The 27514-nt window shown below is 42.8% G+C and overlaps 1 protein-coding gene across 2 annotated transcripts in view; it reads right to left on the bottom strand.

The window, feature by feature from the left end:
* LOC144946979 (cohesin subunit SA-2-like) overlaps positions 1-27514 on the bottom strand; it is a 45760-nt gene that overhangs the window by 15792 nt on the left and 2454 nt on the right. Inside the window, exons 2-15 of one of the 2 annotated variants that reach the window (XM_078876060.1) lie at positions 13698-13841; positions 12923-13049; positions 11683-11700; positions 11509-11634; positions 9932-10028; positions 9505-9581; positions 8250-8454; positions 7394-7545; positions 6901-6974; positions 5870-5993; positions 4393-4491; positions 4115-4194; positions 3130-3240; positions 1174-1288 (exon numbers count right to left, since the gene is read on the bottom strand). In XM_078876060.1, the coding sequence (XP_078732186.1) occupies positions 1174-1288; positions 3130-3240; positions 4115-4194; positions 4393-4491; positions 5870-5993; positions 6901-6974; positions 7394-7545; positions 8250-8454; positions 9505-9581; positions 9932-10028; positions 11509-11634; positions 11683-11700; positions 12923-13049; positions 13698-13726 (1434 nt within the window). In that variant the 5' untranslated portion in view covers positions 13727-13841. Of the gene's footprint in view, positions 1-1173; positions 1289-3129; positions 3241-4114; positions 4195-4392; positions 4492-5869; positions 5994-6900; positions 6975-7393; positions 7546-8249; positions 8455-9504; positions 9582-9931; positions 10029-11508; positions 11701-12922; positions 13050-13697; positions 13842-27514 lie in introns of both variants that reach the window. The other variant, XM_078876059.1, reaches the window with a different exon arrangement.

The following is a 27514-nucleotide window of genomic DNA, read 5'->3' as shown; positions in this document are numbered from 1 at the left end:
CAAGAGCCGGATCCAATAATGTTTGTGTTTGGATTTAAATGTTTTAAGCCAGTCCACTGCATACAACTGCAGTTCACACTGGTTGAAGTTCAAGCTCCTGCTATTTTCTGACACGGAGTGTGAATAACTACAAAAGCAGGGGCAATGCAAAAGAAATAGAATGGAATAAGAAATATATCATGCCACATTGATATTATGTAATAAAACAGCAACTACAAAACGTATGTATTATACTTGTTTACCGATGATAGATCACCAAGTCTTAAGACTGGTTTTTGGGAGGGGTCTGTCAAGTGTTTCGCAGTCGGGGGCGGTGTTGCCATGTGTAATCCTTGCGAGTATTTTGCAGGTAACTTTTAGCATTGGCGTGTATGGCGAACTCCAGTTATATTGTATGTTTTTTTACTATTCGAGGAAACCCGAGTACTTGGGGATAAACCCCATGTAGAACACAAAAAGGTGCCCGAGTCAGGAATAAAACCCAGAATATTCCTGCTGCGAGGTACCAGTGTTACAACTGTGCCACCCTGCACATTCACAGACATAGCACCGACAGCGCGTATAGACTTATAGAACCATTTTAGAGTCGTCGGATGTCAGGACAATCCTTTATGCCCCCACACATAGTTTGGTTGATATCCGCTGATATTTACATATTATATTTTGCCTATAATAGAATGTTTTTTTTTATCTTCCCATATGCAGAGTGGCTGTGAATGTGCTCTTTATTAGAACTTGCGTGTGGAGGTGGCTTCATGGTCCGTGTTATAACACAACTATGATGCCAACGTAGAATCCAGGTTTCAGCCACCCACGATTCAACTGGGTTCTCAGGTGTCGTGAGATAATGGTTAAAGACCAGTCATCAATAACTTCAGTCATCGTAATCAATAATTACGTTTGCTTTGATACTTAGCTTGGCATTTTTCCAGCTTTGATAATTGAAACTTTCTGTTATATTAGAATGCCACAATACTCTTCGCAGGGCATAATAAAAGGTGTGTCAATTTGCATGGATAACTGAAGTGACTTCACAAGTGGTTCTGAAATATTATCTTCTGAGAAAATCCTGTTATAGTTGCATAGGAAATATTGATTTGACTACGATGCTAATACAGCACGCATATAAAAAACTATGAGAAGAAAACTATTTTCTTTGCTGGCAAAGCGCACCTCGCTTTCAAGGAAGAAAAAGACGAGGGTTTTGATGAGGTTGCCGTTTGGACTCCTCCGCCCTCTTCTCTTGGCCAGCGCCTCCTCTGCCTCTGGGTCGTGCCTGCTGAACAGCCTGCACAGACACACACATGCACGCACACACACACACGCGTGTGGTTCCCCATGGGCAGATTCCGTGGCTCAGATCAGGTCCTTTACTTGCCAATGGCTACCAGAGGTGGAAAACTTGGTGGTGTGTATCGAATGTGTGGAAGCTGCTGATCACGTGTGCATGGGATAGGCACCAACGTTACAATCAAACAGTGTATCAATTCGCCCTTATTTTGCCTAAATGAGCAAATTGGTACCACTAAATCTTGACTTAAAGCTTTCGTGACTGCAATAATTCATATTCTTTGGGTCTTTCGGTAAAATCACGTAGATAGAAAACAAAAAATAAAAAACTTTCAATAATAAAAAAAATGGAAAATAATAAAAGCAAAAACTCACAACGTTTCGGCCGCTTATGTTGCGATCAAAACGTCGTGGTTTTTATTTTATGCAATTTATTACATATTTATTTTTATTTAATTTGACTATTTCAATTTTTTTAATGGTTTTTTGCTTTTATTATTTTCAATTTATTAATTTAATTGTATTTCTTTTTCTATCTAAACGTGGAAACAAAAACAACTGTTTATTTAAGGATCTGTGGATGGGGCCGGGGTTGGGTGGACCCTGCTAAGGGTGCCCTCTGCTGGCAGACAGACGATTGCAGAAAAGTGCTGACACCTGCTGGTCTCCTGTAGGCAATGCCACATCTCGCCTCGCGCACACCGTCAATACCAGCAGGCACTGCGCGCTGGGGCTTAACAGTGATCGGAGAGGGGGCAGTGGTGTGTAACAATGTTGGACCGTGTTTTGTGTGCTCTTCTTAATTGTCCCCCGATGCAGAAGATAGCCGCATCTGCCGTATTACGTTATGATGCGATTATAGGCAGGCAATTTTTTGTGAAGGAGATTGAAACTGGCGGATTTGTCTGTGGGTTTTACGATGAAGTGCTTGTTCAGGGACATTGGCATCGTCCCAGGGTGCTCTCTCCAACGAGCCTCGGGATCCCAGGCGGTGCGCTTTGAGGGCTTGTGTTCAGAACAAAAGTAGGTTGTGGTACATTAAGCTAGGATACTAATGCATAATAAAGAGGCATTGCATCCCTATGATCATTATGCCTTCTTATTGGCAAACACCACTTGCTCATACTCATGCAAAAGAGTGCCATTGCAAATAGTAGGAAGATTACACTTTCTGCGAATTATTGAATATTTGTTCGACACGCAAAATACATTTCCATTCTCTCAGGCACATGAATCCATCAAGGCTGCAACTGACGACACGCCACTGACAATGTGTGCTCGACATATGAGAAAAAAATGGCAATTTGTAAATAAGGCAGACAATTGGTGGTTATTTTTTATTACGCGATTATATATTTGAAACTTATTTAATAGGAGTCGGAATCCCATCGAGATTCAACACTCATGGGTATATTTTATCTCGTCACTGCCCCCCCACCCCACCGTCCAACCAACGAGCTGCTCCATACAACCCAACGGCATATGGCTATGGTTTAAACAGGCTACTGCAAACGGTAAAGTTGATAAACAGCACCATGCCGGATATGCTCAATTCTCAAGAGCCAATCGGCATAAATTAATTATTTGCTTTTGACCTCGTTCGCATTAACTACACAAGCCTTCAAATGACACCCGTTTTGTTGAAATTGGTCGAGCAGTAACGGTAAGGCCCCTGAGGAATCATCTACATATTCCGCTGTACAGCAGCAATGACGCACGCGGTCCCATTGTGTACCTGGTAGTTCAAAGCAATGTGCTTGGAAGTTCGCGTCTTTACGTGAACGGTAGCTGGTACGCGAGTGCACGTGGGTAATGCGTCGTGCTGTCAAGGGCCCTTACTTGCGGTGGAGGAACTCTCCAGCTGCGACAGCGACAGGCCTGTGGGCCGAGTAGACGAGGTGGTACACATTCTCACAATCCTCGTTCGAAAGCACCTCCTCGCTGCTTGTCCTGCAGGCAAGGCCGGGGGGGGGGGGGGGGGGAGTGGTATATACGTCTCAGCTGAAACAGGGGTAATTCCTCGTACATCTCTCATTGTAACAAATTATGAGCAAACAGGAATTGGCCTGGTGGTTTAGCGAGCTCATGCCATGTCTAAGCACCGAGCTGGGGGCCCGATAATAAATATTCTCCCAAAACATTTATTACCCCGGAAAGAAATCTTAATTCCCCTTCTGAATATTTGTACTACTCTTTTTTTAAACAAAGTAATCCTCACCATAAACCCCCAGCCCTAACTAAAACAAACGTTTGCTGCTCGAAACAAAGATTCTTTCCCTGGGGGAATGAGCGCCAATGGCGTCATTAATATCCTGCATTCCAATCAGGGTTTCAGCCACCAATGATTAAAGCAGGTTCCCCAAGTCTCGTGAGTTAATGGTCTTAGAACTTGTCAACTCCGAGGACCAAAACTGTTTCTGGTGAAGAACACCTCTTTAGAATGAATTGCGATCAGATGTCCCCCCCATGCCCACCTTAGGACAGATAAGAGGTGAATGAAGGAAGAACATATCTATTTTTTTCAACAATCTTTCCAGAAGTTGGGTTAATTCACTGCTTTCTGTAACAGTTCCAAATGGAAATCTGCGTCATGACCAGGCACTGATATGCGCAACTGGAATTGTAAGAATTTTTTTTTATTTACGCAACAGTGTAATGAATGAAGCCACCATTATCGCAAACCATTTAAAACTTTCACACCACAGTTCCACCGTTTTCTCCAGTTATTTATTACCTCAATTTCCAGGCTCCGAATGCAACTTCTTTGTCACCTATCTCTCAAAGGTTACAGCCTAAGATACGGCAGGATGCAGGTGTGACTCACTGTAGGATAAGGGTGAGGAGCTTGATTGCCTGCACGGCGACATCGTACTCTTTGTCGAGTGTCATCGACACTATCCGGTCCTGCGTGGCAAAAAAAACAATAGATTCACTTGATGGCTTTACAATGCAGTTGTTTAGAGTAAAAAAAAATACATTCAGTTTCTATGTAATGAAAAGCAAGACCAAACCAAGCTTCCTTTCAATCTCTTGCTCAACATCTTTCTTTCATTGTTTATTATTTCCACGGTGGCATATCCAAAGCAAGGGGCGTGTAGATACCTTGAACCGGTTGGTGAAAAGCTCCAGTTTTGCTGTGAGCTCCTTGCTGCTGTAGAGGCCCTGCAGGGTGGTGAGGCACTTCAGTCGCACCTCTCCTTGCTGCAATACACACACGCACACACGCACACACGCACACACGCACGCACACACACACACACGCCTCAGCCATCACACTATAGCCACAAACTTTGCTCCTTTCACTCACGCTTCCCACCTATTAAGAGATGGAGTGCTCATTAGAACTGACAATTTGCTAGGAATCCCATAAATAATACACAAGTGTCTGTTATACGTATGGATCATATTTAAAAAACAGAAAGGACAGAATTGCTTCTAGTCACCATTAATAAAAAAAAACTACAGTTCCTTGGGCACATCAGCAGATTCAGAATACTTGGATTCAGAACATCGCGGACTCAATGGGCTTAAACTACAAGCAGCTGACCCGGGAGGTTAAGGATCAAGCAAGGCGGAGGAATATTTGAGCTGCCAACACGGTGCCACAAGGACCTCATTAGACCAGTCGTGGGAGATGGGTAGATTGTGTGTTCACAAGGACACCAGCAAGAGCTGTCTTCCATGGCACAATTGTCCCATAAGCCATGCTTGAAGCGCTGGACCCACAGGGTTTCAGGCAGAGGGCTGCCTGAGAATACCCTCAACCCTGGCCTCAAACCAAGGTGTGCCCAAAAACAGGGGGGACATTTTTCTCCTCAGCTACACAAAAGCAGAGCACTGAAAATTACTGAAAATTACTGAAAACATGAAATGCACAGATCGAGTACATGTGCTTGTGTTGTACTTTGTGAGCAATGAACACATTTTTTTTGTAAAATTTCATCAAAACATACCATGTATTTTGGCAATAAAAAATATAAAATGCATTATTCGAATGGCTTGCTTTACAATTAATAAATTAGCACTTCATAATAGAATATATTAACCATTATATTAAAGCAGTACTTTAACACTTGTATGGTAATTAATGTACATTTATAACATATTTTACATCACAGTGCTGTATATCATTATTTAATTATATGCTGCTCATGTAAAATATGTTGCAAAGGTGTAAATCCCCACTACACCACCAGAGGCACTATTGGATGTTAAAAAATTTACTAAACAATAATGCACATTGTATTACTAACAAGCACGGATTTCAGAACTTTAGTGTAAGCTATGCACAAGTATGGATTCACGTTAAAATATTGCGCTAATGAAAAAAAAAGACTCTTGGCCAGCATTCACCAGTGATCCAAAAACCAAATCCCAATTTACAATTACTAAAATACAATGTGAATATTTACTTTCTCAAATACTGTGACGAGTCTATTATAACCCCGTGAGAAGTTGGTGTAAATGGGTGAGAGACACTCTATGGGCCAATCTGAAGTAAACAACACGAGTGAGACGTCGTTGGCGATGAACACGAAACAATCGTAGAATGCTGCCGTCACAACGCCGTGCTCCTTGCCTTGTCGTGCAACGTCCACCCAACGTATTTGAGATAAGAGTCGTTGAGAAAGGCCTCGCTGTAGCACTTCATCCACACTCCGATCTCTTCCATGCACACGGCACGGATCTCCGCAATCGCATCCCTGTTCCCCACGCACCAACACATGCGCTCAGAGAATGCCCGTTCCACCGTGCGTACCTTGCACAAAACTAGGCACACGTTAACAATTGAGCAATTCAAATGTCTTCTAAGGCATACATGAGATGCATCGAATGGTGTATAAACATCTATTTTCCTGAATGTAGGCGATTTTTTTGAAATAATTACTTTAAACTAACGCTCAGAATAAAATCGAACGAGGCAGAATAAAGGCGACAATACAATTTAGACATTACAGACGAGACCGCACGTGACTGCACAAGACATTGAGGCTCAAATCGAATCTTGACTCCAAATCGTGTCAACGGTGCTGGGCGGTAAGCGGTTGAATAGTTACATGCTAAGCAATAACAGTCGTAATAAAAATGGAGCCGTTTCACAACGCCGCCGCCGGCAGTGGTGGAATTGCGGCCTGTACTTTAGAGCGCTTCGCGGAGACAGCTTTACAGCGCTGGCTATTTGCCACAAATGATTGTTCCCCACTGAGGCTTATTTATTACTAGGACATCAAAAGCGTCGGATCAATGGCCCCGTGAAATAAATAAATAAATGAGGTGGCGAGGGGAAAAAAGCTGCCGCCACGTGCTGTAGCCACTGATTTAGGACAATCATATTGTCAAAGTAGCACTGCCAATGCTACAGGAAGAGGCGTATTGCACGAGATACCATCTGTTTTAAAAGCCCCCTGGGTGAGATTTTATTTTCATTATGCTTTTTTTGCCACGATATGCATATGAAAATGTTATTTGGCACGCACAGCATGACAGCATGATGTACGTCACGTAAAATTGAGCTTTACGAAGTCAGAGACACTTGCTCAGCGTGCATTATTGCCCAGTGTTTTTATGTAACACAACTTTCCGCCATTTCATTACCACAGCTAAAAATACCTGTATCTGTGTACAAACACGCCCTTGAAGATTGCATTCATCATGTTCTCGATCTCGTCCTGGTTCTCTTGTAACTGTGGAAGAAAAGAAAAAACCCAGGTGCTGGATGTAAAAGACACGTTTATGCTTTTTTGATTGAATTCATGATGAAAGAGCTATGCACTTTTAAATCATCTAGATTGAAAGCGAATTTCTATAGAACTGATTTTTTTGTGTTTAGTTTGTTATCCTTCCATGCACCTCCGATTAGCATGGGTGGCTACGTATGGTGCAAAAGAAGTTCATACATACATGACATATTTAGTAAAAATAAATATGAACGAACAATTTCAGCACTTTCAGGAATGTGTGGAACAAACTGGAAAAATACCCACGAATGTAACAGATGGTTAAGACATGCAATTAACAATAAACTACGACAGTAAAGAACATGGAAATTGATGGAGCATAATAAAACTATTGTTGTCGATAAAAACACCAAGCAACACCCTACCTCTTTCCTCTTCTGCATGAGCAGCTCCAGCTTCTCGCTGGCACGCTTTCCAATGTTCTTGTTCCGTTCTGCCTCGTACTGCCGCTGCGTGTTGTCCAGGTTGATGCTCAGATTCAGCGCCACGTTCACCAATGCCGTCATCAGCTTCATGGCTGTAAATTGCCAGCGTCAGCACAGCGTAATGCTCTCAGTACCACCGCACCACAATAACATAACCATCATTAGCAGTGGTGACAACGGTCTCCACATCATTACCATCTCCAAGTGCCAGAGTGATTTATTTTCACATTCAGTTATTGTCCACAATAGAAGAGTTAATTGCTTTGATGATTTATAATTTAAAACACAAATAGTTAATACAATTAGGATGCTTATGAATGTAATTATTAATATACATGTTATAATTCCGATCAATAAGTTAGAAAATGAGGACAATTAAGATTGATTATTAACATAACAATCTTGAAATTAAACTTTAGCCAAAATGTATCAATGACTACACCAGTTACATAAGATGCACTTAAGGCAATGCCAGTCAGGAGCCACCCAACATTAAAACTCAAATGAGTTGTACACAATGCAGTAATTCCCAGCGCACTCCCCCTCAGAAAGAGTACTTCAAATGGTTTATTCATAAGAGTGTTTCATCAAAAACTTAAAAATTCAAGCATATTGCTTCATTTTCAACCCATAAGCGGTATGGTTTAGTCCACTTGTGATAAGCATCAATAACGCTGAACGATCCTTTAGACAATACGGGTTAAGGAATTGAGGAATCACTCTTAATAAAATGGAGGTTATAATTTATTATTATCCAAGCCCACCACCTCGCACAAGCACAGCAAAGCCCACCTACCGGCCAGCGTGCTCGTGTGCCGGAACGCCCGAACCTGCGAGTCCGAGAGGCCGGCGAGCAACGAGATGACCGTATCCATCATGTACTCATCGTAGATGACGCTGTACTGGCATTGCCGAACGAGCACACCGATGAACTCGCAGAAGTTTGACTTGAACTTCTTCCACTGCGGCCCCGTCATGGTGAGTGGATAGTCTCCACTGTCCTGTTCATCAGGCAAGCCGCATCGTATTCATGGCTCAAGGTCACGTAATTGAATAAACATTCACGTTCCTCCACATCCATGAGTGGCAGATTCATTACATTATTTTGAGAAAAAAAATCATTCAAGAGTGGGCATACCCATACTCAAACGAGCATTGGGCGGTGCTTTTTTCTGCTTGTGGTATTTAGCAAATTATATAAATTATACATACTAAAAGAGACCAATCTTTCCCAAGGAAAACCACAACTTGGTACTCATTTTATTCACTCAATATGTAAATAAGACAATACATATATTCAACACACCGGTGGGCTAAAGCAGTAAACTATTTGTCTTTTGTCAACGTGACACTTTTTTTACTGATTGGCCGTGTCGGGTGGTGGAGGGTTACGACACATTTATAAATAACGCGATCTAAACCCAAAAATCGTTGATTATGAACAATACATATATTATCAGAGTATGTTTTTTGTTTGCATATTGACCACAGTATTGTGGTTAATGCAGACATAATTCCTTGTAAAAGGTTTCAGTTTGGTGTTTTAACAACCTAACACCTGTTTTGTTGCCAGATAAAAGGGGAAAAATCTATTCTCATGTAAATAATTGCTACCCCAATATTACATCACGGCACAGGGGCACCACCGGGACCCTGCCGCTGTTCTCGGGGAAGTGCTGGTACTGCTGTTACATCGTGGGGCATGGGTTGGTGATTGGTGGAGGTGGGTGGTGGTGATAAAGTGGGGTGCCAGCACTGTCGACCGAGGGCCCCCCTCTGCCCTGTTATCTTGTTGGACTTTTCCGGGACTCCGGGCTGATGCTCGGGTTTCCAGTGCCAATTGCTAGCTCGTGTGAATGCACGGGATGTCGTTTATCCCCCGGTGACATCCCTCATTCATTGTCATTTTGTTTTTTTTGCCCTGATTATTTGTAAGGTGCTTTGGAATTCCAAGTCATGCAAATTTGGATCCTTAAACTCACAATATTACAATTTTAACTTCGGTACTCTGTCACACCACCACCACCCAAAAACATGACTTTAAATCATACCTCGTCAAACTCTTCTGTCATCTTCCGAATAATTTCAGCATTTTGCATATTCCTGAACATTTCCGCAGTAACAACACCTAAAGAATAAAATTCAGTGTCACAAAACGCAGCAAACATGACAAAAGATGCAGTTTTTTTATTGATACAAAACGTGTCCATACCTATTAATTACATCTCATTCTGACAGTGTACCTATAGAACAGTAGAGCCTGGACTTGGCTGGGTTCATAGGGTCATATGATGACAGAAAAGTGTCCACTACCAAATGTTATGTTTAACTTAGACCTGATAAACTGTGGCATATTTGATTAAACCAAGCCCAAAATCCAACAAACAAAACACTTTTACGGGCCCAGCCCAAAATTACCCGGCATAAACTAATATTTTCAGCTATGGACGACTAAAAAGATTCGTGAATGTTACCGACCTTTGCAGCCGGAGCACTGGATAAAGAAGTTGATTAGGTCAAGCAGGGCACTGTCCCGATCCTGCTTGTACGACTCGATCCAGTCATCCACCACAGACTGAATACAGATGCATTTTCAAGCAAAGGCACAGACAACAAGGGTTAAGGGCATTATATGGGCAGTGTTTAATGTAATGTCATGCTTCCCTAAGGCAATCAATCAATAAACTGATTATGTTTATTTATATTACATGGGCGAGACCTGGGACACCGTTGCGCAACCGAGACAAATTTGTCAATTTCTGAGACTGTAAACACTCTCAGCTTGTGCCAATTCCAACATCTCACACAACGCCGCCGATACTTGACATCATCAAACATCTATGGCATACAGTTCGAAGATTTTATGAAGTCATCATTCAATAACCAACAAACTAAATTCACATTTTTATTGACTTCTATGGGCATTCTGCATTAATGTTGGACCATTTTTACATTCCTAACACACCAGACCGACCCCTCATTAACTTACAATTCTTCACAGTATATATAGCAGCAGAGTCAACTCCATTGTTGCTTTAAGAGTGCAAATGGTGTAATTGCGGTTGACTCATTCCACTCTTACTTTGAGCCAAGGCTGCTTTGTGTAACAACATTCCTAAGATGAGCAATCATCCATTACCAAATAATTAATTGTCTATGATGAGTGTTCAACCTTGTGTAATCGTACTAGATCATCATATTCCAAGTTCAGGGGCAATATCCCTCATAACCATCAATGAAAAAGAGGAATTCCACTATAGACGTCTTTCGCTACCACACTCCAGTGGTGGCCTGCAGGTTTACAAGCTGCTTTCATTTCGTTGTGAAATAATTTTTCAGGAATGTCAATAAAGTGTATTTATTACGAGAAAAAGAAATCAAACAGATTAAGATGATTGAGTGACGTTATTAGAGACTGCTGAGAAAGACCAAGTATGGTAATTGCCTATATCATACTACTGTATATTACAAAAAATGTTGCTGGCTGGCTGCCTAGCTGGCTGGCTACACGCTGCTTAACGTGCGTTCAGAATGGCCAGATGGGGGGGGGGGGGGGGGCGCGGGTGGGGGGCGACTGCGAGAATATCCGGGTGGAGGGGGGGCCTTGGGGGTGGCACGTGCGGGAGGGGGTGGTGGGGAATACCCATTGGGTGTGGAGGTGGGGATATTGGGGGTGGCAGAGGACCGTCGTTCAACGATGGGTACTTTCACTTAAATAAAAAAAAGTTGCTGGCTGGAGAGACAGACGGATGGATGGTCACGTGCTAGCTGCTCGTTCATATATTTGGCGGCTAATCTAACAATATTTTAAGGGAATGGAAAGGGGGGGGGGGGATCAAGTGAACGAAAGGAACAATAAATTGCTCCTACCCACTACACCAACATTTAATAACTCTGAGCTAACGGACTAAAAGTTCGCCTGCTTTCGTCGACTTAGCTAAGAAAATGACTCAATTAACTCTACACTTGGCAAAAACTCTGCCGGTCGTCAGTCGACAAAGAAATGTAAACATTCTAGTAGAATGTTGTGTGGGGTGGCGATCACGGGCAATTACCTGCATGGCGCTCTTGCCCAGCTTGACGACCTCGAAGAGCGTGACGGCCTCCACCTCGCCGTTCTGTGGCTGCTGGTGGACGCCGTTGGCCCGGCCCTGGGGGCCCATCGTGGAACCACCCCGTCCGATGGGGCCCCCCCCAACCCCCCCTCGGCCACGGCCGCCTCCCCGACCACGCGCGCGTTTCGGTGCCTGTATTCCGCCAAAGCACCACCCCGTCAAAATAAATGCTGATGATCGCGTTTAATGTAATATACATTTAAGTTGTGAAGGCACATCACTCAATGGATATACACACAAAGGCACACAAGCAAGCAGACTCTATGCGATAGCATCATTAACCTGTATGATTCCTGCAACAGCAGTGTGGGTTGCATGTACTTAATGCAGTTACTAATAGAGTAGGCTTGGTTTCAGTCATGTACTTTAACTCACGGTAATAAAAAATAAAGTGAATAAAAAGTAATACAATTTAAATAATAATTTTAAAAACACTAATGTAGACTATAGGCTAGTTCTTAACCTTGGTGTGTGCACTGGCTCTCTATAATGTAGACTGCAGCCTGGTTCTTAACCTGAGTGAGTGTACTGGCAGTCTATAATGTAGACTTATTCAGGTTCTTTCAGTTATAAAAAATAAAATAAAAATAAGAACAAAAAAACAAAATCCACGACGTTTTGATCGCAACACAAGAGGTAGTCATCAGGAAAAGGGGGGTTAGCCTCTAAAGGCAAACTGTTTATAAAGGTTTAGAGATGGGCGGGGCAGCTAATGTTAATGTAGGAGAAAAAAACCCCGACACCGGCAGTAGGTCTACACAAATCAAAGCATTGCACCTCGCTCCACACACCCACACTGCTGACGGTGGAGGGTGACAAGAACACACAAATCAAGTCATGACCCAAAGTGGTTAATGACATCTTTCCAATGATTGCTGAGCTTATAACCATCCTCTCGGTTGAAAGTGTGTCTGTGTCTGTATATATGGATGGCTTCATGAATGAATCTTTGTTAATAGCCAGTAGGCTTGCAAAGTACCATCGTCTTAGAGAAATCAATTTCGTATGAGCCAGCTGCATTCACTCCGATTAAGAACCAGGCTACAGTCTACATTAGTGTTTTATTTTATTTTCATTCACTTTATTTTTTATAATTATTTTTCTATCTACGTGACTTTACCGAAATAACCAAAGAATATTAATTAATGGGTTACGTGACAGTGTGACTTAATTTGTAGCGTTGCCTCTGAGCTTTAGAAACCAGCAGCTGAAGCGTTAGGGGTAGGAACAGTTAAATTGGAGGGGGGGGGGTATCGGTAGGGGTGAGAGTGCCAGCTAATGAGGGAGAGGGACAGACGGATGAAGAGCGCGGGAGGTGGTGGGGTGAGAGGGAAGAGTGAAAGGGGCCACTCACGGTGCCGCCACGGGCTCCCCGCCCTGCCCGCTTGCGACCACGCCCCGCGCCCGCCCATTCTGGCTGGGAGTCCTGCGGCTCCTCCTCCTCCAGCTCCCCATCCGACTGCACCGACGGCTCGCTCTCTCTGTTGGGAGACGACGCAGCCGTGACGTGCGGCACGAGCGCGAGTCCAGTCACAAGCGTGGGTCCAGTTATGAGTGCGGGTCTCGGCACGAGCGTGGGTCCAGTCATGAGTGGGGGTCTAGGTACCGGCGCGGGTCTCGCTTAATGATTTGAACCTTGCACGCGCGCGGTTGCTACTGCTCTTAGCGGTGTACGTCACAAAGAGCCGTGAGAGAACAATGAACATGAATCTGCCTTATAAATGCTCGCAAGTGTGGTCATCGGGTAATAGCTGTTGCAATTGTGTTCACGTAAATATCACCGTAATAGCGAATGCAACGGCACAGTTTAACTCTTAAGTTCATGTCAAGCGAGCAAGTGCCATTTCGAGCAGCCCAACAGCATTAAATCAACGCAACACATAGAAACCTATTGCGGGCTCAAAGTGTTGGCATTAATATTAACTAAACAGAAAACCAGTCAATTACTACATGCTATTATTAGAAATCAGTACTCAACGTGACTGAGTCAACGTTTACAAACGTGCGTGTGTATACATTTACATTGTAAATATTTAACTAAGTCTGGTACGTGGGGTTGCCTCTCCATAACCACAAGGCACTTTCGTGGACTAAGTTTGCCGGGTAGCCCGAGCACGTGCTTTACTCACTGCTGAACGCTGGCTTCTGATGCAATCATCCTTACAGCATCCTCCTCGGCCCCTCGATGAGAGAGTGATGGACAGCGGGGGAGAGTTCAGTCCAGAACCTGCTAGCTTGGGGTGGGCTGCCCCAACCGTTATGCTGAAAAGCCCCTAAAACCGCAACAAAACACAAAATGCAAAAGGTGGCACCGTCAAAATTTTCGTCTTATCACCCGAAATCATAAAAGTGGGGTTCCCATTCATCAAATTACATTTTCTGGGATAAGATCAGAGCTTCGATATGTTTACAGTTCATGATTCACAATGGAGTTGGCAAGTTTAAGTCGCTATAGGAGGTCAACTCATCCCCCTAGGGTCAATAAAATAGTTACCACTTTTGGGAGGTGAACATTGGAATCAAGAGTGGACAACCATTTAACTTTCTAATTTTAAGCACAGAATATGCACGTTAAGTAAAAAAATATTCATAATTTCCATTGGCTTGCATGGATGTTTTTGTTCCACCTGTCAGAGGCAAATAATTGAAAATAACTTAACCTAGCGTTAAGTTATTTTCACAAAAAAAACTCACAGCAAATCCTCTAGAATGTATTTTCTACAGATGTGCAGACTTTAAACCTACGGAAACAGCAGAGAGCTGTTTCAAAACATCCCCTTTCAAACCAACCATTCAAGATCTCCCCCGACAACAAACTAATGGGGGCCGGTGCCTATACTGAACCACAGCAGCAGGCAGCAGTGGTGTAAGGCGATGGAGAAATCGGCAGCCCGTGCACAAGCACGGCTGCAGTTCCAGGCGTCACCAGCCGGGTCGCTCTCACCTACAAAATATTTCCCCCATTGCGCTTGCTCAACAAAAAACCCCAAGGCCAAAACTCAGCACGGCTGCCCGCAAGTTGACCTAAAACACGGCGCGTTTTTTGCACAAATTTGGGCACTCGAACGTTATCGGGCTCACGTGAGACTCAATCATTAATTAATGTGTGCATTTTCTGCGAACGAATCAGGGTGTACTTTTACCAACACAAGGGCAAATATTTCACGTTGCTCTCATAAAAACTTGTACAAGCATTATCAGGGGACCTAATTAACAAACGAATATGTATAATACATTGCTCTCCTTGGTGTATATTGTAATGATTAATGTTGTTGCGCAGTCAATGACACAACATTCAAAAGTGCATGTTAAATTCTAAGTTGCCATGGCTCAGCATTGTTTACAGATTTAAACTCACTTGGCTTTCTTCATAGTCAAGTTGTACTTCTGTCACCGACTAAAACTGTCGCCATGGGCACGACCTTACAAGTTAATTTTACACAAACACGTAAAGTAGCTGGATATTTTGGCAAATTGTCATCCTTGCACCCGACTGATCACCAGGCCCTCCCAAGTCTGGTTTCATGGCACACCAAGAGTCACATTTGTCCGTGACTGAACACTTGGCTCAAGTGTCACAACAACAGCGGAATGAGCGGTGACTAACAGAGGAGCCCTGAAGGGGGAGTGAGGGTGTGCGGGAGGAGTAGGGCGCACAGTGGCCATACCCGAACTAGCCGAGGCAAGCGCACGCACAAGCCACTAGATGGCTACATCAAGCCAGGCAAACTGCACACACAACCGGCCTCTTGAAACAAACCACGCACACGTTCACATCTTTAGTGTCTGCCCGAGTAGATGCGAGCACACACACACTACCCGCAGGCCCACACAACACAAGTGTTCTGTAATGGTATTTAATTATCGTTTCGAAAAACTATTCCACAGGAAATTTGCACTCGAGGTGTGAATGCAAGCTCTTTTGTTCTGCGGTGAAAAATTACATTTAAATTTTGTCAGTACTTAATACGGACACATTTGCACTTAGGTCTACAACATCAGGGGAATGCAAACTAAACTCAGTCCACGCATTAAAATTATATTTGGATGAAAATCAAATATAGTTTAGTTAGAAGGGGGGTGATAGATTTGTTAACCGTTAGATTTTATTTTAATGGAAAACCAGTTCAAATGTAGTGTTCACACAATATTATATATATGAAAGCCCAGGTAAATTCAATTACACCGTGCTTTAAATGTCTCAAAGAAAACAATTATGTTGACCAAAATTGAAGGCATTCTTAAAAAAGGGATTACATTTATGAGCGAACCCTGTTTCTTTACAACGCCACTTTCACGAAATGTATGTTAAACAAAGACTCCCTAACCATCAGCAATGAGGAGAGATGGGCTCCACAAGGTAACGTATTTTTTAGTTTTATTCCGACACTTTCTTAATCAAGCGCGCTCCTCTACGGCCACTCAAGAGACAACGTCGTCTGGGTAGAGACGAGAAAAGGGCCCCACACATATATATACAGTGCCCCTTTAAGCGGCTGTGGCAGAGCAGCAGCGGCAGCAGGAGCAGCTCCACTGCCCATCCCCCACACGCGCCGCAACACCGCACCACGGCCAGCCAGCGGCACCCGCCTGGGATTGGACGCACACTGCCGAATTCAAAACGAGAATCCACCATGACGATTCGTGGCCCCGCCTCTCCCCCTCCCCCTCGCTTCGCTACCCCCTCTCCTCCCCCTCCCGCCGCCCACACAACCCAGCCACCACACCCCCCAATCCGAATCAACCTCCACCACCACCACCAGCAGCAGCCCGCTTCCAAACAGCCCCACCCTGGAATTGCCAGCGGGATGAATAACAATCAAAGTGAACCTCTGCGGCTTGGTTGGTGGATCCAAACTCCAAAGCCCGTGTAAGTTTTTAGGGGCTGGGGGGGGTTATTTTCTAAAACACGATGAGCTCATCATATTCTGGCTGGGGCTCGACTCTGCCCATCGTCCATCCGGGGTCAATACAATAAGGGGCACATTGTCGCGACGTCACACGAATAGACTCGGCCCTGCCATATGAACGAGGAATTACCACCATCGGCTCAGGGATGTTCACAGTGTATGGGCACCACACCTCATTGGTCATTTGAGCAGGAAATCACCGACTTTTTTTTATTATAACCATGCAACCACTGAAAAACAAAATACATGTAATTTTAGGTGTTCTTTAATTAACGAGACATCTGAGACGTAATCTAATACTATCCAACATACCTTAAATTATACATTTATATTGTGTGCTGTTTTATGTTATAATGCGCGAATACTTGGAATGTCCTTCAAATTCTTACAATTCCATTTCATATCGTATTAATATTTACCTATTTTCAGAGACCCATTAAATGACGGCACTTGTCAACTCTCACAATAAGAACACCAAATATGTATTCAAACATAAATTCTGTACCAAGCTCTTTTACTTTTATTTATCCAAAGGATTCCTTGCGTTAGACTTGTGTTAGACTTCCACCTAGTAAAATAATATTCCTAATGTACTGGTCTGGTTACAATTGACACTTCTTGTTAACCGAAAACATTTAAACTCAGATCAGCATTCTCAGCAGATTGACAAGTCCTTGTTAATATATACAAGTGGTACCACAACGTGTACATCAATGCCTGAGCAAGACAGCACAGAGGCTAAACAAGCACGAGATTTGGGGTCGCAACAACGGCCAATGAGGCCATCACCTTCAGTCCCACTCAGCCTTAAACAGAGCGTAGTCGGGGCATGTGCGTGGGCGCTCAAGATCCCATATCTACAGGGCTTCCCACATCCTTTAGCAGGGCTGCTAAAAAAAATGGAAGAGGTGGGTGAGTAGGGGGGGGAGGAGGTAGGGAAGCGAGAGCATTGGTGGGGGTGGTGGCAAGGGGTTTGGCTGGAACGGGAGCTGGGGGGGAGAGATGGAGGGGAGGGTTGGGCAGGGTTGTGAGCGTGCGTGCGTGCAAGCGCAAGTTCGTCTGTCTGAATGATAGAACTATTACCCAGCTAAGCCAAGCCTGCTGCCTGCTTCTAATCAGCCCGCTCAGCTGCGTGCTGTATTTGTGATGACCCGCGCTGCATTTTTACACGCCGCAGGTGCATGGCTTCCCAACGACCTATCTAGCCAATTCTTATTACGCTGCAGTCCTCTGAGCCACTGCATGCGCCAAGAAAACAAACGTACCGCACATGCGCGTGCACACGCACGACTAACAAAAAGTGGCATTTAATTTGGGTAACAAGCCATAAATATGCACTATAAAGGTAGCATTAAGGATACAACACATGCCACCAAGCATTCCGTTGAATTGTGATTCGGCGACATGCCAGCATGCAACTAGGATTCCCTGGTGTGCTCGGCAGTCGAAAGGAGATGAATGCAAATCTCACAATCACTCCAGTAATCAAGCAATGCAACAAAATATGAGTTATCTGCCTCACAGGCAGAATTTAAACAAAAAATAACTGGCAGTGAGACAAACTATGGGGCAGCACATACACGACCAATTAAACCCCACTCCAAAATAAAGAAAATAAATACAACATTTAATCAATTCGATTACGCATTTTCTCTCCGAAAAATAAAAACACAAATGCTTTTCCAATAGCAGCTTTAGTCAGCTTCTGCAATGTATAAGCCGAGCAAACGGTATAACGGCACTTGAACTCGCGTTTAAATCAACCCAGAACGGGTTGCTTAAGTGCCAAGGCACAGAGGGCCAATATATTGCGTATTAACTGCATTGCAGCACCGATTATGAATTCAATTCACTGTTTTTGCCACACCTGACACACGTGTCCACAAAGCTTGCACACGTGGCAATAAAAGAACAAATGATGCGCGTTTAATTCGTTGTTTGTAATCAAAGGAACACGCCAACTGGGAGTTTTAAGGCCCTGCAGCAGACACAGGGAGATGCGTGCGTGCCTCTTGAGCACCACCTTTGCCACGTTGTAAAGTGGTAATCACTGGCAAAACGTGCTTGTTGCCAGGGAACCATAAAAAAGGAGGTCTCTGCAATCTGGGGACACTAAAATGATAGTTCATAACTACATGGCATTGCAAACAACAGCAGAGCCATGCTATCGTTCAAAATCTGCACGATTTTGATTTAACCGTATAAAATGTGATCCATTTTGGCATACGAACGCATACACTGAAGAATGACTTTTGTTCTATAATTGAATGGTTCCAAGCGTTTGATCCCTTCTCAGAATATACTACAATGCTATGTTAATTTCTGTTTTTTTACAGTCTAAAGTAATGTACCTGCAGCTTAAGGATTTCGGCCGTTGACATCAACAGCTGGTAAGATTTATCTTGGAGGCCATATAAAGTCTAAAACAAGGAACTTTAATGGTCCACCTTTGACATCGAGACAACTATCACGTGACCCAAACTCTTTCAGATGATAAAAATGGGCTGCCATTAAGCAATATACAACCCACTTCATATTTATTGACGACCTGTACTACGTGTGGGAATTGTTGTGGGCAACAGGCTGCGTGGGCTATGTGCTGCCAACATGAATACATCCTGCGACCAGTCGCGGGGGGTTTTTCGAACAGGCCCATTCAGCGGTCCTCTCAAAACAATGCCAAAGCAGCATTATCTGTGGGGCACTTGCTTCCCAACAATTACGAGTGACATACTATATATAGATCATTGGCAATGCAGGGAACGTAAGGCAGGCAAAATAATGTCGATAAAGTAAAAGGTGTGTTAAGTTCCTTACCAGGTGCAGCTTTCTGAAACAATCTGACCCGCTCTTATTGAAAACGATAATCGTTTTAAACATTCTCTGCTTTCAACAACTGCCCTCGGTACCCATACTCTGCCGTGACTTCCAGTTGTTTCCCTCCGACAGATCTCCAGCTGTTTAGTTGACTTGAGCGCATCATTGCAGCCGTCTTTTTTATGTTATCCAATATTTCCTGAGCCTCATTCCCTTCGGATATTGTGCCGATGTCGTCAGTAAATCCGAGATGGTTCATTGTTGCCCTTGCCCTGAACCTCCGATTATCACGGTTGTCGACATACATAAATACAATGCATAATAGAGGAGTTTTTGTGTTAGATCGCGTAAATATATAAATATATACATACCGTGCTATATCCACGAATATTTATGCGTATGATTCTCCAATCCAATTTTCGGAAAATATCCATCACTAAGAACTTTTGTGAAATCGTGTCTCCTTGTCCAACTCCCCCTTTTAATAAGTATGTTGGCTCTTTATTCATATTATCTAGCATGGCTGTTCCATTTTTGTAAACAATGAAACTAAAAATGTCAAGTGATAAGGGAGGACCTCCCCGTGGCACACCGGGGAAATACAAAACATAGGTGACAAGAAACAGCAGATTCTAGGATTTTTTGATATGTAACTCCATGATTTTAAAAAGTTATAAATCACTGCATACTACCTGCTGTAATATACGGCTGAGAAATATTGTCTTGAATGATATAGGAGGTTTTTTTGAGTTAGATCGCATAAATATATAAATGTGTCGTTAAAACCCGCCACCACCCGACACAGCCAACTAGTAAGGGTTGTCACGTAAATAGAACGTGGCAATTCGTCACTAGTACAGCACACCGTTGCGTTGGAGAGCCAAGCCACAACATTTACAAATCTGACTACGACGTTTCACCAGTAATTTATATATTTACACGATCTAACCCAAAAAAACTCTTATGGATATTGGTCATGAAAGCCTACGTGTTAAACCGAAATATATATATAGAAAAGAATTTGTTAATTGCACAAAGAAGCATGGCTACATTCAAAATAGAAAACAGTGGGCTTGGGCAGGACATGTTACAAGAAGAAATGATGGACAATGATCACGATTAACAGCCAAGGAATGGAACGTGTCTCAGAGGATCTACACGGAGGAGAGCGAGAAGTCACATCAGTTTGGTCGCGGGTGCTGGGTGAATTGGGATTGCACTGCAGAATCGTGAGAAGTGGAGGTGGCTTGGGGAGGCCATCATCCAGCCATTGATTGAACATAGCTGATAGGAGGGGTGGGGGGGGAAACTACTCTCGTGGTTTGTTAATTCAAAAGCTTTCAACTCAAAACCCAAGTGGGGAGGGCAGTCAATTCACGAGGAGCGTATGAAAATAATTTCAAATAAAAACTCTTTCATAAGAAATGCTAAATAATGCGTTTGCAGAAATAGAATGTATAATGAAAAATACCACTCAACCTTACTCGCTCACATCGCACGAAACGGAGCACTTTCGTTGACGTGCACCCAGAATTTAGTGACCAAATGAGCAGATGATGGTCTCCCTTGCGTGCGCATGCTGGGTTATGGCCAGGCAGTCAGCAGGCCATGTGTGGCCAGTCAATCCCGGTGTCAGAGCCGCACAAGCAGGCCACAGCCGCACGTGTCTCAGGGGACAAAGACAAGACGCGTGGCCCCAAGCAGCCGGCATACAATGGCATCAGCGTTGAATGGGGAGGCACACCACAGGCAGTGCTGGCCAGGCCGAGGTCATCTCTGTGGCCATTTGAAAACCTGCAGCACTGCCAGCAATCTCCACTCAACGAACACATGTTTCTGACAACAACAAAAAAAGAAGAATGTACTTGAAGATCTGTAATGCCGTTTCCAATCTATGTATGTTCCAATGTATGCCCATTGTTCCAACAAAAGGGATGAAAATGTTAGCAAAGGGTACTATGCACTTCCATAATATTCCAATTTCAGCAGAAAATATCCTCCTTTGTTAAATGATTTCTCAGTCGCACATATGTATTAGCGTATTCAGATAAAACACTTTACCTTTTATGTTCTAAAAAACGATGTTTTTGCACTGTCAATATGCTCATCCATGCCCGTTAGGAATACTACACAAACAGCTTTCCTCGTCCATCATGAAGACATCTCGAAAATGTAATTATACCATCCAGAACAAGCCATGTATTTCACATTTAAAGAGACTGGAATTAAGTAGGGGAGTATGAAGGGTAGGAAAAGAAAAAAACTATTTCAAAGCACAGATGGCCTGTAGGGAATGGCATTGTGTTAAAAATTACGTCACAAGAGGGAAGGAGGTGGGGGAGACCTCACCATGCCAGTGTGATATCTGTATACGGATGGTTTTGACGAAAGTTATGACGAGTCTAAATGGTCAGTGGAGCTGGCAGGAGACAAATGGATCTAGTTGCACTTTCAATTTGGCGCAACCTGATGAAATTCCACTAAGCATCATTAACTGTGCTGTGCCAAGAGGGAGATAGTTTTTCAAATCAACTCACGCACGTAAAAATAGTGAAAACAATACAATGTACTGTATGGACACGATTTCTGGAACAACCAAGTAAGGCATATTAGGTCACTGTTAATGCTACCAAATGATTTAAGTCAAATAGAAATATCTCCTCAAAAGGCCAACAATACCTGAAATGCGGCAAAAAAATGTAATTCAATTATTGTGGTCAAGTGTTTTCAATAGAATTTTCACTAATTATAACAGAATTTGCAATGAACAAGACTTCACTTGAAATAGCAAAACAGCCCATGCTGAAACACATCCCAAATACTGCACACATTCGTCTTTAATGTTTAAAGACGGCACTTCGGTTCAGAAAAAAAACTAATTTAAAGTTAATAGTTTTTGTTAAATTTTCAAACATTCAAAATCCACTCGGGATGAGGGACCATGATTAAACGAGCACAGTAGAGAGCACTCCCTACACACCGAGCACCTACCAAAGCGGTTCCCCCGTCCCAACCTTTCTAGACCATCGTCAACTCTTACAAAACAAAAACATCTTCGCCGACCACAATGCAGTGTAAAAAAGAATGTGGCGTTTTGTAAAAAAATTGTGATTGCAACTCTTGAGAGGGCTACTTCCCCATGTTCGTTGCAGACCCACCACTGATCCACAGTTTTGGAACCACTCGCACCAAACCCCGTTCTAAAATGCGAAAACTGTCTGCAGGCGTTATTCTGGTGTGAAATTTCAGATTCTAGAAAGCTTTTCGAATTGGTTCCTTGGAACACAAGATATAGGTATTTAGAATTTGAGATCGGTTAGAATCAACTAGTTGAATTTAATGTGGAAACGGGTTCTCAGCTGCTATGATATAGATCCCAATGCCAGACAACTATACTTAGGAAAATCAATACTGACTGTGTAGGTGGCATTGTTGATGTGCAATGCCTTTTAAAACTAATGCCAACTATATCACTTCTTTTCAGCCTCAAATCAAAAAGTGCACGACCTATTATTGACAGGGCCAGAGAAAAGATAAAATATTCTAGGCTAACAATTTGGACAATAGCCATTTATGAATATCTCACATGATGAAGACTTGTTCTGAAAAAAGGGGCAATGCCAAATCGGCATGTTATGTTACACAGCACTGTGAATGACACGTGGAGGCTTCTTTTGACATCCGTCTGTAAACCAGGACCAATGCAAGCAAGCTTTTAATTCCACTAAGGTTTTTTTCTTTCGAATTTCTACATAATTTTCGTTTGAATCAAATGTTTTTACGTGGCATTCTCATATACAATGGAAAAATGACAAGCATTTCCTGAAAGGCACTGTAAATCCCAAGATTCAACAAACCAGCAAGCTCAGATGATGAGCCACTTTAGCCCTTTAACCTTGCACATTTGCAAATGCTCAGCCACAACGACTGCCAGTCTCTATTTTTCCTTGCTCCAAATCCCTCCCTTTGACATGGCAAAACTATCTACTTTTTAAGGTGCACTGCATTTAGCTACATTAAACTGCCATCCACTCGAAAGCTTTGCGTTTTTTTCATTTAAAAATAAAAGTATACGTCTCTGTAATGCCAAACTTCGTCTTGAGTGCTTTCCGCTCTCTCAGTAGCCACCACCCCAGCCTCGGTGATATGTTTTTCGTATTACAAAGTGAAAAAAAATCACGCACCAACACTCACAAATAGAGGAATGTGTAAATTGGAAAGCAGATATCAGGAAATAATGCACAAAGCAGTTTCCAAAATGTCAGGTTGTGCTTGACTGCATATGACCAGGACTCACAGTTATTTAATTGGTGTATGCCAGTACTATAGAAATACGACAATTAAATACTTGAGGTACTATAATGATGTCATCTGCCAAAAAACATTTACCATGACATTTCGGAGGACACACAAGGCTTGGCTTGGGGGTCTAATTGGAGATAATGTTTGCCAAGCTGCTGCAGGGCAATACCAGTTATTTTTGCGTCTCAGCTGAACGTATACGGTAGATACTGTACTGTACATTCCTCAAAGACACTCGCAATGATCAACATATATTGTTACTAATGTTTGGAAGGGTCCTTCTGGAAGAGTTTTAAAAAGTGCAATCCATGGTATACCATATGCAGCACGATGCATCATCAGGCTAGAGTTGGATTAACGAGGGGCAGTCCTCAGGGCAAGGGGGACAAGATACTCAAGGAGGCAATCACAGCATACGCATAGTCACGTTTGCAACAATTAAGTGCTTTTCTTCTTCTTCTTCAAGATAGGTCAGTACTGTGCTTGGCCCTAGCTCATGCTTCATAATAATCAGCGGACACATCTCAACGCAACCTGGACGAAAACAAATATGACCTAGATGAGCATTGTTTAAATTTCTGCAGATATATTTTTTAATCACGCAAAAAATATAACACCAGCTGTTAAGCACTTTCCAGTCAGGAAGCAGCAGACCTGAGCAAGCAGGACTACGTTCAATAATGCAGCAAAATATCCAACGAGAATTGTTAATGCTGCACACACACTCCAATTACACCTTAGGGTTGCCAAGGTCTTTGATTTTTTTTGGCTAAAAATAAATGGCAAACAACCACTTAAAAGTGCATCTCTGACTCACCAAATACCTTTAATATGCCAAGATTCGTCACCCCGAAACATGTGGAACCAATGAAACCAAATTCAGAACATCATTGGCAACAAAGCACAGTTCAAAAGTGTGAATCTACCCTGAAGGCGTATTTATTAATTTATTTTTATGGCGCAACTCCATCGAAGACGCAATCTTTCACAGCGTGGCCTTGGTTATGGAAAACGGTCACAAACCCTCAAGCATAAGACCGGATTGTGTTGGATACTTCAGCTGCATCTCAAAATAATAATGTGTGAAATACTACCTAGGAATAAGGCAACAACACAGGGTGGAGGAAAATGCTTTCTTTTAGATTTTCTAGCTATTTTAGGCTTGGACAATATACCAAAACAAAGTGTTACCAAACATAGTATCAAAAGTGCATCTAAGCAGTACAGTGCGTTTAAACTGTGTATGCCCTGTAATTGCATTCGCATTAGTTGGGCGAGTTTACGGCTTTAGAGATTTGCACTATTCAAAGAAACGGACACAAGTACTAAGCACGCCAGCCAGAATCGAATAATAACACAAGCCTTGTCACCTCACTATGCAGTCAAGCAGTGGCAATTAAAACCACTTTTGCAGGCATTGTCTGAGAAATGCCTCAAGTAATGCTATTCCATAGCACTCTCTGCAACTAACATGTTCACTTAAATCACATCCAGTGTATGTCGTAGAAATCACAAACGTGTGCGCATTGGTTCATGATACAATCCAAAAAGGCAACAAAAAACTTAGCTCATTAAACAATGTCACCTTGAAACGTCAATCAAGATAAAATTACCAAAGGCAGCAATATCTTTATTTTAAAGAAATTGGTGATGACTCACAATCAATCCTACACTTTGGCTTTTAAACCAACTCAATGTAAATAGGGGAGTAAAAAAAACTATTCAAATTACAGAGGCACAACATCTATGGGTATTTCATTTTTGTACACATTTTCTAGACAGCGTTCGCCCAGTGTCAAGAATGAGTTCGAAGGCCCCAAATCGACCAAGGAAATTGTAGGTGCATGCTTTAAGGGGCAAAAAAAACAGTTCAGAGCAAACAAGCAAGGGGAAAGAAATATTGGGCCCAAGAGCTTAAGGACCCTTCTCGATTTCATTTCATGGTCATGTTGCCGTGTTGTTGCGTGTATTCACGCAGGCACATGAGAAAATTGGTCCACGATGATCATTCAAGCGTGACTTCTGTACCTTTACTTGAGAAAGGCTTCAAATTCTGGGACATTCATTTGCTAGATATCTGCATAAACATTCCTCCAATTATAAGATTCTCTATTATATAATACTGAGATATAATAAAGATAGTGTCATAGATGCTTTTTTTTACACTAAAGGCTACCATTTATGAAAAGCGAGTCAACGGATTTTGTGGCAAACGCATTTACACACAAAGCGTCGTCTTCCAATGCATGTATGTCTGTAATGTACTGTACCTTGCACAACCAGCCATCTACAATATATAATATTCATCACTATGATCTGTTGCTGCACTGAGTGAACCAGCTGTGATTTTTGCATGCCTTCCTTGGGCACACAGTACGATGAATATCGCACCTGTACCCACGTTTGGTCACGCCAAGTATCCAACCTATTATCCGATCACATGGAGTGGCACGGAATCAACCTCTACCTCGATTTCATTTTTGACCAATGCCATTTTCAGCTTTACATTAATTTTACTCTCCAGTAAGATTTCTTTTTTTTATTTAAGATTCGTTATATTCCCAGTTGTATGGTTTAACTGCATTTGGCATGGTAGACAATGTCGAGTACATTCTTACATATAAGTAGGTCTAAATACATACCGAGTTCGTATCATATGCCAGATGGTGCAGAACTGTATAGGATTATGCATTTGGGGCCTTTAAACCCCTCACTTGCTGTCAAGCACTGCCATTATCAAATCAGTTTTGACGAGATAGCACAAACCCCAAGAATAAAAAACACACAATGGTAAAATGGCCCCTTCATTAACTTCCACGACGAGAAAGCTGCAAGGGACACAGCTGATAATAAACTACTGCTGTGGTCAAACGCACACTCGCATCATCTCGTTTGGCTCCGCCGAACCTCAAACAGATGTACCCAGTTGCCATGCTGCATTCGGCCAACATTGAGTGCTTAACTGCATCATATTGTGTACAAAGCCTCAACGACTTCTGTGCATTTGAGGATGACGCTAGTTTCTTTTCTTCCACGACCACCTATCACCCTACCCCCCCCCCCAACGTTAACTCAATAACTACCCTCGCCTGTGTTAACACAGGACGAACTGTATGCAGTGCAAGATATTTGTGTGATCGTCTTATTTGAAACCTTAAAGGCTCGAGTCTTATAACATTATTAGCATTATGGTTGGACGGTGTCAGAATTTACTCTAGGACACTCGGGAACAAAACGCAAAGCCGTGACGCACAAGCCAATCGTTGTACCATTAGCTTCAGCCAAAAAGTCCAGTGTCGTGCACTGAAGTTCATTAGGGGTCATCGTTTAATACAAGGGTGAACTAAATATGGGCTTGAAACACGTGAACGGGCAAGTATGTGGAGTCGTTTTACGCATGCACGGATGTTACAAAACAGACAGACACGTCGTAAGGTCAGCACTGGTTAATTTGGTGTTAAAATAGCATCAAAATAAATACCATCACTAATTCATACCAAATAATACCCAGTCCATTCAGTTATGAATCAGTTTTATAATCACTTTGGTGACCAATCCAATACAAACTTCTACAGCCACACGTGCCAATGTGGGAGACGTACATCACCAATCTAAAAGCATTTATAAATACATCCATTGATGCGTTGGACGGTTACGAATCCAATGCTGTTGTTGCGTCTATCTGCCCGTGTTAGGCGGCCGTCGCTTTTGCAAAACGCAACTGCAAAAACCAGTTCAACACCCGCTCCCAGCCCAATCTGCGCACACATTAAGTCACAAAACCCCACGAAACTGTGGGTCACCACAGCTATTAAAACGGGACACGTATTGCGTTTGCATCTCCACATCCATCAATGAAGCCTCCTGCTCCCCCCACACCACCATCACCACCCCCAGCAGTTTAAATAGACCACACG

This window comes from Lampetra fluviatilis, chromosome 43 (assembly GCF_964198595.1).
Source record: "Lampetra fluviatilis chromosome 43, kcLamFluv1.1, whole genome shotgun sequence".
Lineage (NCBI taxonomy): Eukaryota > Metazoa > Chordata > Hyperoartia > Petromyzontiformes > Petromyzontidae > Lampetra > Lampetra fluviatilis.
This window is presented reverse-complemented; position numbering and strand designations above follow the sequence as displayed.